At 37.9% G+C, this 16,402-nt stretch overlaps 2 protein-coding genes, 1 long non-coding RNA gene and 1 pseudogene across 24 annotated transcripts in view; 3 read left to right on the forward strand and 1 right to left on the reverse strand.

The window, feature by feature from the left end:
* Window positions 1-10,290, reverse strand: part of LOC149052662 (uncharacterized) — an 89,936-nt gene extending 79,646 nt beyond the window's left edge. The window contains exon 1 of the mRNA XM_089204982.1: window positions 9,975-10,290. Within this exon, the coding sequence (XP_089061108.1) occupies window positions 9,975-10,010 (36 nt within the window). The 5' untranslated portion in view covers window positions 10,011-10,290. The remainder of the gene's footprint in view (window positions 1-9,974) is intronic.
* Window positions 291-2,916, forward strand: LOC149052675 (uncharacterized; annotated as a pseudogene).
* Window positions 7,218-9,923, forward strand: LOC149052676 (uncharacterized). The gene is made up of 2 exons (XM_089203759.1): window positions 7,218-9,758; window positions 9,884-9,923. Exon 1 carries the CDS (start codon window positions 7,601-7,603, stop codon window positions 9,752-9,754), a length of 2,154 nt encoding a protein of 717 aa, XP_089059885.1. The 5' UTR covers window positions 7,218-7,600; the 3' UTR covers window positions 9,755-9,758; window positions 9,884-9,923.
* A 1,392-nt stretch (window positions 10,291-11,682) lies between the features above and the next one.
* LOC149052677 (uncharacterized) overlaps window positions 11,683-16,402 on the forward strand; it is a 5,226-nt gene continuing 506 nt past the window's right edge. Inside the window, exons 1-4 of one of the 22 annotated variants that reach the window (XR_016186203.1) lie at window positions 11,688-11,845; window positions 15,147-15,218; window positions 15,650-15,758; window positions 16,206-16,402. The exon at window positions 16,206-16,402 is cut by the window's right edge and continues 506 nt beyond it. This is a non-coding gene — a long non-coding RNA (uncharacterized LOC149052677). Of the gene's footprint in view, window positions 11,846-12,677; window positions 15,759-15,912 lie in introns of those variants that run through there. The other 21 variants (XR_016186209.1, XR_016186195.1, XR_016186198.1 and 18 more) reach the window with 21 other exon arrangements.

Genomic DNA, 16,402 nt, shown 5'->3' on the forward strand with positions numbered 1-16,402 from the left:
TGTCTGAAATTTCAATGTTTAGTCTGATATGGCTTCTTGAGGAATTTAAGGATTTAGGTTACAAGAAAACTTTTAAGATGGTGACTGCAAATAAATGTTTCCCCAGCACATCTCACTCTGTATAAATTAACATATTTGTAAAACAAAGTGACCATGTTTGTTTGGAATTTTTCGTTTTAAAGTCTGAATGAGTTACATGTATTAAAAGATTAAAGCCCTGGGAAAGAGAAATGGCTGAAAATTTTCAGACTCAACTAGACATCAGTTTAGGAGCTCCCATGTTCAGCTTTCAGTGACCCTGAAAAATGTAAGCAAAAAATGATTGGATAATCCACCCAAAACACATGCACAAGAGATTTTGGAAGACCTCTTTCCGGGAGAAAATCAGGAATTCATCATATTTGTGATGCAGGTTGTACCTTCGGCAGAGAGGAGATTTCCAGGCAGCTAGAGGCAGATAAGGGCAAGAAAGAAAAGCTGTTCAATCACACATGGTTGTGCAAAGCTTACATTGCCTACTGTGCAGCAAGTGGATACTGGTGGCCTGTGATTATCAGAGTTGAAGGGGTGTATTACATCCTATGCACGAAGCACAACGTCTAAGGCTGTACATAAGTTGCTCGGCAACTTTTGAGCAACTTTTCAGATTTGGAGCAACTTTTAGTCCTTTACCCAACTTTTCGGATTTCATGCAACTTTTTTCTTTTTTGAATAACTTCCTTGCTTTTTTAAGGCAATTTGTAACAAAAAACCGTTCATGCAAGTTCTAATTTAAAGCATCCATCACTTGTATGCATGATTTTGCATAAAATACCTTTTGTAAACAAAAAACACTATTCCCCTGGTGGTCTGCTTGTGGTAGCAGCCGAAGGTGGTCAGCAGATATACTGACAAATTCAAAATGGCGGAGGTGAGCGATTATCCATGCTCGAGCTCGAGTGAAGATGATGAATATTCAGATCCTTTAGAAGTAGCAGCTAGTGCTGGAGCTAGATTAAGTACTCAAGAAAAAGCCATTATCTCTCGGAAAAGAAAAGTGCAGACTAATCCAGCCAAAAAGAAGAGAAATGTGAGTGGATCAGTTGATCACAATATGTCCATGTGGGATAGAGTGAATGAGTTTAAAGACCAGTGCCTAACTACAGTGTTGGGAAATCTAAGATACGACGCCTGCAGAGAAACTCTTTCCAAAATAAAGAGTTCTGTCAAGAAACATGTATCATCCATAAAGCACATCAAAGCGCTGGAGAATATTAGGAAAAGCAAGAAGATCAAAATATCAGGGATCTTGCAAAAACAAACGGAGGAGCAAAAGGATCCACATTACCTGAACACATGAGGCTCTATCGATATGAGCTTGTGGAAGCTCTACTGAAGGCAGGTATTCCCCTTTTAAAAGTCAACAGTTTGCGACCATTTCTTGAAAAATATGGTCATCGCTTAACATCTCGGATTCATCTAGCAGAATTCATTCCCATGATTCATCAAAAGGAGATAGACTTTGTGAAATCCGAAATAACTGCCAACAGTGCTTTTTCTGTTATCTTGGATGGGAGCACCAGACTTGGAGAAGCATTGGCAATTATCATTCGCTTCATTGACAAAGATTAGAATATAAGGCAGAGGCTTCTCAAATTAGAAATTCTAGCTAAGAGCATGAATGCAGAAGAGCTTGCTCAAAGGCTGATTTAGAGCCTGGCTGTGGAGTATGGAATGCAAACAAACCATCTTCTAGCAGCAATGAGAGATGGTGCAACAGTAAATTAAGCTGGACTGCATCAAGTCATGTTGTTCTTCCCCAATATTCTTAATGTTATCTGTTTCTCTCCCACAATCGATAATGTTGGAAAACACTTTGAATTTAGTGTCCTATACACACCATGTTTTCTCTCAGTCCAGCTGCTCGTCTGTTGTGGAAGACAAGAACTGGCACAGCAATGTGACTTCAATCCAAAACCAGATTGTGGAGTAAATGGGAAGTCCTCAATCAGGTCATGGAGTTTTTTGGGGATGTTGAGCCCTTTCTAAAAGAAAATGATAACCTGTCTTCTGTTTGCCGTGCAAGCCTGTTGGAGATTTTTGATGATCCAGCTACTGCTAACGACTTAGACATTGAGCTTGCTGCTACGATTGATGCAGGCAAGCACTTTGTTCAAGCAACTTATTATCTTGAGGGGGATGGTCCCTTAGTATTTACTTGCTATGAGCGTTTTTCTGCATTAGCACATGCAATAGACCATTGACTCTTATCCAAACACCGAGGCCAAAGCTCGCCAACATGCAGGTAGAAATATAGCATTGTACAACCAGTTAGTTGCTCAAGCAAAGGCATGTATCAATCCAGGCTTCCGCTTTTACCAACAGAAATTCAGTGTGCAATTCTATAATATTGTCCGTGCATTTATGGCTGCACGCTTATGCTGCCCAATACAGGTGCAAGCACTACATCCAACTGCTGCATCAGTCCAGGAACTAAAGCAATTTAGTTTCATTACTGATGCAGAAGTTGTACAGCTTGTGGAAGAGCTGCCAAACTATCTGGCCATTGCTGATGGTGCAGCCATTGAAACAGAAGAAGGCAAAGTACAGTGGTGGACTACACATGCCACTGCTCTCCCAAATTGGTCTGCTGCAGTCAAAAAGATCTTGTTGGTGCAGCCTAGTTCAGCATCAGCTGAACGAGTGTTTAGCCTGCTGCAAAATGCATTTAGTAAGCAGCAAGAGGCAGCATTAGAGGAAACAGTGGAAACATTGGTCATGTTACATTACAATGACAATAAGCACACATGAAATGTTGAATTATATGTCTGTAGAGGACTAGCTGGTGGTGCAAAACATTGACCAACAGGGACAGTGCTCTGTACTACATCCACAAAGATGTAAATATTGAAAGACTATGGTTTTATACCACATACACTCGTGTATGCCGCAGAAACTTTATATATTTAATAAGCATTATTGGCAAAGTTTGTTTTGTTCGCATATAATCACGTGGTTATTGTAATAGAAAGCCAATACAGAGAATCAGATTTTTATGATTTGGGTTGAGAGAGACTCAGTCTTACAATATTGATGAGTCAGTATGGTGTAATTATGTATATAATATCTATGCAAAGTGAAATCTATTCATTCAATCTTTATTTAAGTTGTTAATCAATCTCTTACACAAAAAAATTGAAAGCAACTTTTGAGCAACTTTTGGATTTTAGGGCAACTTTTGAGCAACTTTTAGAGAAAATTGGAGCAACTTGTGGACAGCCCTAACAATGTTCACTCTATACAAAATAAACAAGAGAACCTTAGTAAAGTTCAAGTCCTCAGCACTTTCAGGGCGTCTCAACAGTAGAACACACCATCACATGAATCATGCTTTCCTTCAACAGGTTCTGGCGAGATTATATTTCAGTTCTGACTTCTGTTGGTGGGTCCAGGTTATTTACACCAACATAACCTCCTCAGTTATCAACAGATGCTGGCTCTCTTTGCCCTTTCACCCAAAAGGCAAGGATGCCCCCTTTACCCTCTCTTATATTGCCAGGTAGATGAGACTTAAGTTAAGCTATCTGACAAGAGTCAAGCATTCAGGGAATTCAAATCCCTGACTCTCATAATTAAGTAAGCAATGTGTCTCAATGCACCAATGAAACCACTTAAATATTGGCAAATGATTACTCCATTGTCAAGGCTTTTAACATTGTTATCATTTTGTTAAAAAAAATTAAAAACAGACTAAAAAATGGACTGTAAACTTTCCATTCTTATCTTGTGTTTCTCTCTTTCACTTTTCATCAGTAATAATTACAATTGTATTAGTTTTCCCAATAGTAACTGTATTGAACTTCATTGTAATAGTGACACTGTACAGTAATTTAAATGTCTTATTATTGTTAATATAATTAAATTGTTTTAGAGCGATTATGTTAATTTTGGTGAAATACTCACAACAGCAATTGCACAGCTGTTGTTGGCCAAACCTTGTTTCTGTGTAGTAATTCTAATTATGTCTGTAACTTGTTCTTTAAATATGATTTTAAAAAAACAAACAAATCAGTAATTAACATTTTTGAGTAAGGCTCTGGCTCACAGCTAAATCCAAAGAAAACTGAGGGCTTAAGGATTGGCTCACAGGCTAGGCACACTTCAGTTTTGGTGAATATTACCTGGGTTGCCAACAACCTTAAAATCCTTTGCATTTATCTTGGTAATGCTAACCTTGATCAAGCTAATTAGATGGACTGATTGGCGAAAATCAAATTATTTAAAACCCTGAAAAATTTAAAAACCTTAATCTCTGGTGTTGTCCTACCCATCGTTAAAAGGCAAGTCCATGATTCTTAATACTCTTGACACCTTTGGTCTCTAATACATGGTTACCATGGTAACTATGCCCAAATGGGTCTTCACAACGGTCTCTAAAGCAATTTGGAACTTCTTGTGGGGTGGGAAAACTGAATTGGTTTAATGTGATATCTTTCATCACACTTGCAAACAAGGGGGTCTGTCTGTCATCAACAAATCATGGGCCCTCAAACTCCATTGGGCTCCCCTTGTTGGGGATGCCACTTGCAAAAAAAGAAAGTAGGTCTGTTTCAGCTCATATTGGATCAGCTCTTCTCTGAGCTGTACAATTAGGTGACTGCCTTATTTGATGATTATTGGCTTAAAATATGTCAGAAGATTCATGTGATTGATGAATCAAATAGTAATATTCATTTTTTTTGCAAAAGATCACATGATATAACAGAAAATGGCTGCATTTTTTAATTACATTGCCATTTCTTGCGTTTGTGGACTGTTCATTTGCTTAATTTGGGCACCCAAAATGTACTAGATTGTGTCTAAGAGCACTTAAATTTACAAAATTTAGTTTAAAGGAATTTGTTTTTCATAAGTACAGATAGTTTTTTTTGACAAGCTAGAGCCTTGGAATCTTGTAAAATCAAATTCTAGGAGGATACAGCCAATAAAAACCTTAACACTGTTACTTTTGTATCATCAGATTGTGTTAATGATCTAACCTCTGATACCAAGATTCTGAAAACCATCATCTGCCAATGCTTTGACTTTGCACAAATATCCCTTTAAATTAAACCTCTATTACTACCCACATTGTCTCAAGAAGGAGGATTTATAAATCACTTCTTGGGAAAAGGTGTAACTCAGCAATCCAAACACAAGCAGGGACAATTTATCTCTTCAGTATTTTTCTGCTTAATATTCTAGCTTGTATCATGTGATTTTAAATAACCATGGTTTCAGTACAAGAAGAAAGACAATGAAACATCACAGATTAATACCCAAAGCTTTTTATAACCAGTCCCAGTCCAAGCATTTGCATATAAATGTACACAAGTCATCCCGGAACTTAAGATCTACTGATGGTGCTTAAGTACAAATCCAACCAAGAGCAACTACTTTTTGAGACCTCGCTGCTACTCTTTTAAACAAGCTCTCAGCTGATTTCAGAAACAATGTGGAACTTGACGTTTTTACCAGAGGTTAAGCACTCTCTGCTTGGCAAAGCTTAAGCCACTAGAATAGATCAACCTCCTAAATTTGTAGACCAGTTTCTTCCATTTTTATCCATGATGTAATATGGTATTTAACAATGATACTTTTTTAAATTTTCATTTATCCCTCATTTAACCATTTCAATTGATAGATGTACAGCTACCCTCTAGAGGTGTTATCAATAAAACACTATTATCATTTCTATACCCATAGAGAAAGTGCCAACTCGTCATTGACGCATGCATATGAAGAATACCACAAATAAGTTGGCTGAGTCCATCACCAAGAACCTCTTGTGGTTTCAGTACCATTTGCAACTAAATTTTCCCTTTTGCAGTAAGCAGCTACAGCTTCACTACTACTTTAAGCCACTAAGGTAATGAATGAAAAGGTTTTTGGCACCTTTTAACTTGTCTACTAAAAGATTGTTTACCAAAAAATAAATTTAAGAGTCTTAAATACAACAATGAATTTTCCTTTACAAAAAATTTCAAAGGTGCAAGTGTAATTAGCTTCAATAGTCTGTCACTACCTCAATCAAACACCGCCACTTTTCCCTTTGCAATCAAAAGCCCACAATGGAGCAGCAGACAATGATTATTACGATCATATCAATCCAGACAATATTTCACATTGAAAGAGCTAATTAACAAATAGAATTTATCAAAGGTTTGCCCTGACCTCAAACAACACACTAAGCCTTGCAACCTTGCAGTTAAAGTCAAGCTTGCTCTTTGAGCCAGTACCTTTGCCATCCCAAATGTCATATGATTACTAGTCACTGCCAGACAAACTACCCACCAGAAAGAAGTCACAGACAACACTTCCTACTTTAAGAAGCCAGATTAAAGACAAGAAACACTGTCATTAAAATCAACCAGCATCCCCAGATAAACATGAACCACTTAATTTTGAAGGTCCAGAAACTCCGCAGCCAAACCCAACCATTACTACTACTACTATGAAAGAACCAGTGAATACCAAGCCAAGTGTAAACACCACACAAGAAGAAAAGACATCCATGGCTTCAGCGGTTTCTTGTAGGGGAAGAGAAATTAAGAAACCAGCATGCCACACATGGAGTTTGAAGCATGTAAGACATGAACAAAGATCACAGGAAAACCCGGTGATCTTAAGCATATTTTTGTTTTGTAATTATTTGTTTAATTTCCATTTTTTTTAATTCATTGTTTCCTTGCCACTGTATAAAAACAACACCTATAAAATCTACTTTTCACATCTCTGTGAAGACAAACTTGTTTTACACCAGCCATTTCAGTTTAATTACCACTATCACAACCACTGGTAAACCATACCTTTGCGCGAACGCTTTTTCCGAAATACTTTTTTGTTTTTTTTTCCGTTTTCGTACATGTATTTTAGTCAATTCGAAGTTCATGACGCAAGTTGCATTTTCCCCAACAACAATAAAATAGGAGAGAAAATCTTGATGTGCGCGAGTTACGAAGGAAAACTTGTCGCAAAATAAAGTTAATGAATTATTCATTACAATTTCCATAAAACGTGAACTCCCAAATTCTGGATTTTTTTTCCAGGAGAGTTGTGAAACCATAAAATCAATGTTAAGTTTTATGTGTGTCTTTAACCAGAGGTATCGCATTTTAACCTATTTATGCTCCTTCGCTCTTTGCGTTCATCTCGTGTTCGCGTTTAATGTAGCAGTGTGTACAAGCAGGAATGCAGACCTTCCAACCCTCACGGTTTGACCGTGAGACTCACGGTTTGGGATGTCAACTCACGGTCTCACGGTTTTGCCCCTTAATCTCACGGTGAATCAGAAAGTTTTAAAATTGCCAAACAATTCCGGAAGGTATGAAGGAATAGCAAAAAAATCTGTGCTCATAACAGCCGAATCAGGCATCAAAACTAATTTGCGAGGGAAATGGCGCCAATGCTAGGCTCAGTCTCCAGTCGTGTCTTGTTGCGCCCAGGTTACTCACCGCTACCAGAGGATCGCGGGCGCACCAAGACACGGCCGAAGAATGAGCCCAATGCCAGCCTCATTCTAATGAAACATCGGTGCGCTAAGGTTTCTGGGAAAGCTTAACCATCGAACACAAATTTCAAAATGGCTACTCGTCGTCCAGCACACGAGAGTGAAACAAGTTCTCAAAATGACTCTGATACTTCGGAACCTCAGCCATCTACCGCGAAGAAAAGGAAACCAGCTACCCTTGGAGCAGCTAAGTATCGTACGACATTTAAGGTTGAGTGGAGCAATTTATATCCCGTGAAAGCAGTAAGAAACGACAAGCATTCTTTTTATTGTGTGCCTTGTCTCAAGACAATACGCTGTGACCACCAGGGTCTAAAAGACGTGAAAGATCATTGTAATACAGAATCTCACAAGTTATCGACGAAAGCAGCGAAAAATCAGCCATCAGTAGCGGGCATGTTTGGTTCAGGCGGTAGTGTTATACAAAGTGCAGTTACCAGAGCAGAAGTCCTAACAACAAATTTTCTGATCCAGCATAACCTCCCACTTGCAACTTCAGATCACCTTGGGCCATTGTTTAGGGCAGTATTTCCAGACAGTGAAATTGCTAAGCAGTATGGATGTGCAAGAACAAAGACTATGGCTATCATCAATAAGGCTCTGGGACCACATTGTCACAGATATGTTGTACAGCACTGTCAGAAACATCCATTCAGTATTGGAATTGATGGGTCGAGTGATACAGATGTTGAAAAGATGAATCCAGCAACCGTAAGAATTTTCGATGTAGAAAGAGCCAAAACTGTTACATCTCATTTTTATCATATGTGTGTGACAAGTGGCAGGGATGCGTCAAAAGCAGAAACTCTTTTTGGTGTTGTCCAGGAAAAGTTAGAGACTGATGAAATACCATGGAATCAGGTTGTCAGCCTTTCAGTAGATAACACTAATTCAATGGTGGGTGCTCACAATTCTTTGGCATCCCACTTCAAAGCAAAAAATCCAGAGACCTATGTATTGGGATGTCCTTGCCATTTGGCGCACATTGCAGCAAGTAGAGCTCATGACGAATTTGCAAAGATTATAGGAATCAGTGCAGAAGAGCTTCTTATTGATCAGTATTACTGGTTTGATAAAAGCACAAAACGGAAAGGGATCCTACTTGAGTACATGCAGTTTTGTAACCAGGAGTATGGTAAGATACTGAAGCATTCTTCTACCAGGTGGCTTTCTTTAGAACGCTGCGTTCAACGCACACTTGAAAAGTATACTGGATTGAAGTCATACTTTTTGAGTGAAGATGCTGGTGATGCGAGATTCAAGAGGTTACAGAAAGCCTTTGAAAATCCACTCACAGAAGTTTCCCTGTTTTTTCACAATGCTTCCATCCCACTGTTTACAAATTTTAACAAACTTTTGCAGTCAGACGAGCCATCCATTCACATAGTTTATGACTCTGTCATAAAACTTGCAAATACTCTTGGAAATCGTGTTATCAAGGTGGAGGTCATGAAGAAACCACTTAATGAAATTAATTTGCAAGATCCAACAATTTATATACCCCTTGCAGAAATTCACTTAGGAGGGACGACAAAGTTTACACTACAGAGGCTACTTAATCAAGGGGAAATATCTCAAACAGCCTACACTCGTTTCTTAACAGCAGCACATGAATATTTCAAGGCAGCCTTCCAATATGTTTTGAGCAAGTTTCCTATTACTGATGAGCTGCTGAAGCATGCAAGATGGATCAACGTTCAGAAACGTAGTCAGGCAAAATGGGAGAGTGTAGAATACTTTCTATCCAGGTTCAAATCAGCCTTGAACACTGTTAACATTGATGAGATGTATGATGAATTTCGTGATTATCAGTCTCTAACAGATGAAGACATTGGTGTGATTGCTTGGAAGGAAGCTAAAGTTGTTGATGGATTAGTTAATGATCAGGAAATTTTCCATTACAGAGTAGACATTCTCTGGTGGTACATGTCACAAATGGTAATTCCTGAATCCTCAGCAAAAAGATTTTGCCATCTTCAGAAGGTGGCAGAGCTGGTTGTACTTTTGCCACACAGTAATGCAGGGGAGGAGAGGCTGTTCAGCATGGTTCGCAAGAACAAAACAGATAGTCGGTCCTCCCTTAAACTGGAGGGAACTCTATCGAATTTACTGGCAATGAAGTTGCAGTACCCAGAGGAAACCTCACCGTGTTTTAAGTTCAACCCTGATGAGAATCTTCTCAGCTCTGCAAAAAAGGCAGCGAAAGACTACAACAGAGAACACTGAGAAGGTAAGGAATACTCTGAAACAAATAATCTGTCGTCGTTGTTTTTATTTGACGCATATTTTTGAAGTCTCCAGGTTTGAGGTCCTAATCTCCAGGTTTCTCTAGGCTTTTTTTTTTAAAACCTCCAGATTTGCATGTGATGGGGGTTGGAAGGTCTGGGAATGTGACCAATTTAGCTTAAAGGAATTTGAGCTTCATTTGAACGAACGTTTAACGTACCTTATCCTCCTCGTGTTCAGTGTATCTGTGTTCCATGTTTTCTACGTCTTTTTGATGTAAGGAGTTTATCTGTAAGACCAACGTTGAAAAGTTTACTTCAAGGCGTTCGGACCTTGTTTTGCAAGTGTGTGTTCAAGCCATGTGTTAAACCACGAGAGCTGGACTGCTCAACGAGGTCCACGACGAAGGGCAAAAATACTAGCAGGGCTTCGGTTTCATGAGTGTTACCCATTCACTCGAAAAAAAACAGCTTTCAAAAGGTTGTAGTAGATGGGAAGCAGCAAATCCGTCAACTGGGAAAATTCGGCGGCCTGCTTCGAAAGGGAGTTACTACATCACGGGCGACGAGCGGGGATAGAAAAAACGACCCAAATATGAGCGGTCAGCGGTGAAACAGCTTTTATACTTCATATAGAGACATATAATTTGTTGTTCCAGAGACAATCGTGTTGTAAAGCCGAAATGTTAACAGTTTACTTCACAGTTTAAGCAATTTTTCAAAAGTGTTGATTGAACTCATATCTTTTACTGCTTTAATAAACAATGGAGGCTTCGGAGAGGGAGTCAGTGGCATTTGGAAAGGCACCAAGAATAATTATATATATGGTTTGTAGCTAGCTGCGTGACGTGCATGACGTTAAGATAGATTTTCACGAGCGTCAATGGTGCAGAATCGTAACTTGATGGAGCCAACAGTGGACAACATCCCAGAATTCAAACTTTGTGATTTTTTTCTCGGCTTAAACGCTAAGTCAGTTGTTCAATTGAATAGGAAGAAAAACATTTCGAACGGAAAACAGCATTATTTGCACGTGTGCATCTTTTGAGAAAAGGTCTCCTAAACGAGTGGTCTTGATTGTAAATATTTAAGGAATGGTAAATACATTAGCCTTAACATGGCTGTTTCTCGAAGCTCAGTGTTTTCCTACTTGCCTTTTTTCCACGTGAATTGGGGGCGATTGAATAGATATAATATGCAGTAAAAGAACTTCAGCTGATAGAAATTTTAAATTTCTCATCTTAGGCTGTGGATACAAAATTCAAGTGAAAAGGAAGCCAACTGTGATTAATGCTTTGAACAAGTGAAGATACGTTTTTTTCGTCACACAACAAGTTACATAACGTGAATATCATTCTTCTTGATGCCTTTCCCGGTGTCACCAATGCATTTCCCGATGCCTCCGTTGGTTAATAGAGCATTAAAAGTATTGTTCCAGTTAAAGCTTGAGGAAAATTGCTTAACTTTTTAAGTAGCGAAGTGTAACTTGGTAACATTTCGGCTTTACAACACGATCGTTTTCTGCAACTACAAAACGTACATTTAATTTTTCTTGGTACCTTTCGGATGCCACCGATACCTTCATTGTTTATTAAAGCAGTAAAAGATTTATGTACAACAACACTTTTGAATTGCTTAACATTTTATTTAGCGAAGTAAACTGTTTACAATTCGGCTTTACAACACGATTGTTTCCTGATACTACAAATGATCTGTCTGTATATGAAGTATTAAAGTTGTTTCACCGCTGACCACTCGTATTTGGGTTTTTTTTTCTATCCCCGCTCGTCGCCCGTGATGTAGTAACTCCCGCTTCGAAATCAACTGCGACCTCGCATTGCCAGAATTGTAACCGAGGAGTATTAGAAACGAGTTTCCGAGATTCATTCGTTGTCAATCCTATTGGTTAGTAGTAAAACCGAGCGAACAGTCGAGGAGTACTATTGACAAGTTTCCGAGTCGGATGGTTTTCGGAAATTGTCGGCTATTACGAGGGTCCATTTACCAACAGTCAACGTTCTAGAACTAGACACCAACCTGTTTAGTCACCTCAAATGTAAAGAATACAGTAGAGAGACCTACGATGGCGAAGGTAAAAGATAATCTTTAATAGTTTTGCCACAAGAATGTATGTTTTGTTCTGCGTTTGATTCGAGAGATCCTCTAAATCAAAGGTTCCTTAGTCGGGTCATAGAATCTCGGATAGCTAACCTTTTAACTCGCGAGATCTGATCGATAATTCTCCCTTCTTAATCCTGCTCATTTCCACATTAATACGTTACAAGAAATTGATTTTAGATCAAGAAAACAACTTCTGCCGGATAACTTTGAGTATTCTCATTACCTACTGGCTGGATAATGAATGAATATTGTAGGGAGAGGTTAAAGATTGATCACTTATGGGAGAGGGAGGGTTTCCAAATACTAACAGCTAGAGGGACAGCTAATATGTAAAGCCAGCTTAGCCCAATTTTACCAACCATTTGATTGATAGAAAACTTTTCTGCAATTCTCTCCTATCCAAAAGTCAGTTGGAACTGTTTTACACAAAAATTTTGATACTCAGTTGTGATCTTATTCCTCTATGTCAACTTGGGACCATTATGAAATCTGATTTTAGATCTCAAAGCTTAAGATAAAAAATTAAGTGTCATTCTTTCTGACTAGAATGTGATTAACTGGATGTTCTAAATAGGATAGAGAAAATTATTCCAAAAAGGCTTCTGAACAAAGGAATATAGAAACCCATGTTAAACTTTAAACTTAACCTAAGAACTAGCCTTTGAACAACTGGGCCTTGGTCAATAGAATCTTAAAAGGGGGGGAGGGGTGGTCCTGATCCTCTTTCTTGCACAAGTATAAGGAAACTTTGGGTTTTACACACGTAAGAGAAAAATCTTCAAATCTCTTTTCTTCTGTAAAAGTTTTCGGGGAATCTTGTGGAAATGACAGAAAAGGTTTCCAAGTCATGTATATTTCAGGAGGCAGATGACACCTTATGCTGGTTCATAAATGCATTAATTAATTACACTTGCTTTTCTATGAAATTCATGCTTTACATTTTTATTTTGGCCTTAATCATGCATCATGTATAAACCGTTTGCTAGCCTCTTTGAAAATCACCAGTTGGAAGGATACCTTTTATTCTACCTGGCCTTAGCTTACTTTCATTTACAGTTTGATTAATGGGATACTTTTCTACATCTGCCTCTTGTTTACCTCTTCATTGGAATAACTTTTCAGGAATACTTTCATGCTCTGTGGTCTTGTTACTAAGATCAATATGATCCTTGTTAGCTCAGAAAATACAATTGTATGATGAGAAAGTTTTTATATTTTGTATTTTAAAATGAGCTTTGGCTCAAAAAGGTATCACATAACTTTGATTTGTACTTTCTTTTTTTGAAGATCTCTTTACTACTAAAAATTAAACATCTTGTTACAGTATAATTTATCTGGCAGAAAGAACACAATACTCATTCAAACCCAACTACTTCAAACCAACTTGTAATATTTTAACTAAGCAGCAATTCCTAAAGCTGTACAGTAATTATCCTTAACCCTTTAACTCCCATGAGTGACCAAGACAGAGTTTCTCCGGACAATATCAATTGAGTATCAACCAAATAAGTGACGAAAATATCAGTTTGGGGATAATTAGTTTATACAATGTTAAATTCTTTGAACTAACATTATAAGAATTGTATGGTTGACAGTAGGGAGAATTACAAATTTGATCTGGGAGTTAAAGGGTTAATAAACTTGTTTAAGCACTCTACAGTCTCTATCCCAGCTCACCACTAACATAAACTCACAGTTTTCTCCAAAGTTTCTTGAATGAACAATCTTGCACAGTAACTCTCTGTCAGTATGGCTTTCCAAGCAGTTGACAATCACAAAATCTACAACTAGTACATGACTTAATCCTTATATACATTTACAAAGTATTCTAGAACATTCTCGAAGCTTTCAACACAACTATTTTGGTAGTATTACATCATGATTTATATGACCTAGTTGAATATTTCTAGAAAGTTCCATAGCATGCATGTCAGCATGACCAGGTATTCAAGAAATTTCTAGAAACTCATCTTTATGGGTATCATCCATAACAATCTTTAAAATGACTTGAATCTAAAAGGCTTTGTAAACTTTAACACCTCAGCCAGTTGTACTGAAATCTGACATGTATTCTGCTTAAGCCTGGACAGATATTCTTTGAAAGGAACAGTATCACCATGATGTTTTCTTATGATTGAAAATAATGTTGACAAGACCAAACATTACTTAACCCCTTTCATCTTAGTACCAGTATACATATTCTCTCACTGTTCTCCATACATTTCTTAAGGCAAGAAGAATGTGTTTAACAATCAAGAGCTTCTTTTAATTGTAATGGAAGACGAAAGAAAAATGTGCGCAATTCCTATATATCAAAGGGTAAATGCACAGCCTTGCTCCTAAGTACTAAGCTGTTTCTCCAGCCTGTAGAGTTAACCCTTTGACCCCTAAGAGTGACTAGCATCTAGTTTCTCTTTATAATATTACCCCTGAAGCACACATTACCAAAGAAGCTCTTAATTGTTACACAAATTTTCATTGTCTGCACATTAGAGTATGTCAAGAGAACATATGTTGGATATGCATGATGAGGCAAGTGTGTAGAGGGTTGAGACAGGAGAGAATTAAAATTTTCTTTTAGGGTGATTCTAAGAAATTGTTAGTCTAACAGGAATTTGTGGAACTCTTATATTACCAAATCTGTGAATATACTTAAGCTTAGCTGAGTTTGTCCACAACCTGTTCTTCTGGCTGATAGTATTTTCTAAGCTATCCAAGATCCTACTGACCAGAGGGACACTTTGATTTACAATATCATCCCCATCAATTGCATCACAAAACAAAGCAGTGCATTCTTATGGCAATGCTATTTAACTCTTTCACTCCCAAGATCTCATTAGCAGTTCTCTTTACTGTCTACTGTACAATTCTTTTGATAGCATGGACTAATAAGTTCCAAATTGATATTTTCCTTTATTTTCACTACTTGTCTGCTTGATATTGTTTTGATATTTTGAGGAGAAATTCTGTCTTGGTCATTCATGAGAGCTAAAGATTTAAAACTCATCTTCATCTTGGCTAGTAGAAGTCTGAGGATCTAAAGTGGTGAGCTAAAACTCAGAATGTTAAACTTATCATCAGCTTGTGTGAATCTGAACAGCCAGCATAAATTATTTTAAACATACATACATACATATACTTTATTTATGCTTGAAATTCACAGTGTAGCTGTAGAGCTAATATCTTCAAGAAAATAAGCTAAAATAAAATAAAACATGCTATATTACAATTCCAATATTATTTATAAACTATTTACAACATTATGCATGCAGTGGGAAATATAACTTGTAGATCTACTGTGGAAAAGCTTCATATCTGAGGATCTCCTGCTTGAGACATGTAAGGTAAACATGTAGGGTAAATAAAAATTGTCATGTTTTCTTTAAAAATGTCACCTGAATTGCAAATCATGTTATTGGAATAGTCCACTATATTGCAATCACCAACAATTTCCTAAAACCTCATGACTCAGAGACTCATTTGCAGTACTCCTTCATTTTCCTTTTAGCCTGTAAGATTCAGGCACAGCTTAACCCCTCCAAAAGAAACTTGTTCCCAGAGAGGTTCCTCAGTGTGTTACAAACCACCTCATCCCAGAAGTTTCTCACTTATTTTTCTTCCAAGTTGGCAGTGAGACTGACAAATTGACACCAAAATGGCTCTGACATGTATTTGGAGAATTAGTCCAATTCAGTTCAGCAATACAAGTTTTGAGTGCCGATATATTCTGGAAAAGAGAATTTAAAGCCATATTATCAAAATTCATCTAAACTAGGAACGCAGGGACAGGAGCCGCACCCATCAGTACTTGCAGCACCATAAGAAACATACTTCAGCCGGCAGTGCTGCTCTCGATAAAAAGGCAGCCCACGAGACATTTACAGGTAATTAATCCGTTAGACACAAAAAATAGCGCCGCTAAATAACTTGCCAAATGTCTAGAGGCAGAGAATGCTGTCACCATTTAAAGTCAAATAATCAGTTACGTAACGGTTACCAGCAGAGGAACTTGATAACCATCCCTTGCAAATTCCATAGGGACCACATTGGCTGTGCTATTACCTGCACCACCCAAGTCACATTCTTGTTGCATAGTAATCAGAAGAAGAGCCCCCAAAATTCCCAATTACTCGCTACCATAACTTGTGAAAGGATTCCAAGGTCAGTCACATGGATCTGGTTTATGATAAGATGAAACATCCTAAGACAATCAATTGGAATACACCACCACATTCTACCACCCTCAGTAAACGTCAGTGGTATCCTGAAAACCTGACTACAGGTGACTTAACCTGCCCTCCCGTAAAAAAAAGTCATCCCCATTTCTATAGGATTTAGTAACATGGGTTACTGTTCCTCCTCCCGGATGGAATGCCACCAGAAACTTATCAGGTTCCTTCAAAGCATCTCTTTTCATTTTCCGGAATGATCATCAGAGGAGAAAGGAGGGACTATGAGTATGGAATGTCTCAAGCCAGCGTATGGCTCAAGATGTCTGCCTCTTTGTTTACCTCTGTTCAACGATGAG

This window comes from Pocillopora damicornis, chromosome 1 (genome assembly GCF_964200805.1).
Source record: "Pocillopora damicornis chromosome 1, jaPocDami1.2, whole genome shotgun sequence".
NCBI lineage: Eukaryota > Metazoa > Cnidaria > Anthozoa > Scleractinia > Pocilloporidae > Pocillopora > Pocillopora damicornis.

What these genes read in the sequence shown, in the direction of transcription:
- LOC149052676 (XM_089203759.1), top strand. Translation starts at nt 7,601, where the DNA reads ATGGCTACTCGTCGTCCAGCACACGAGAGTGAAACAAGTTCTCAAAAT.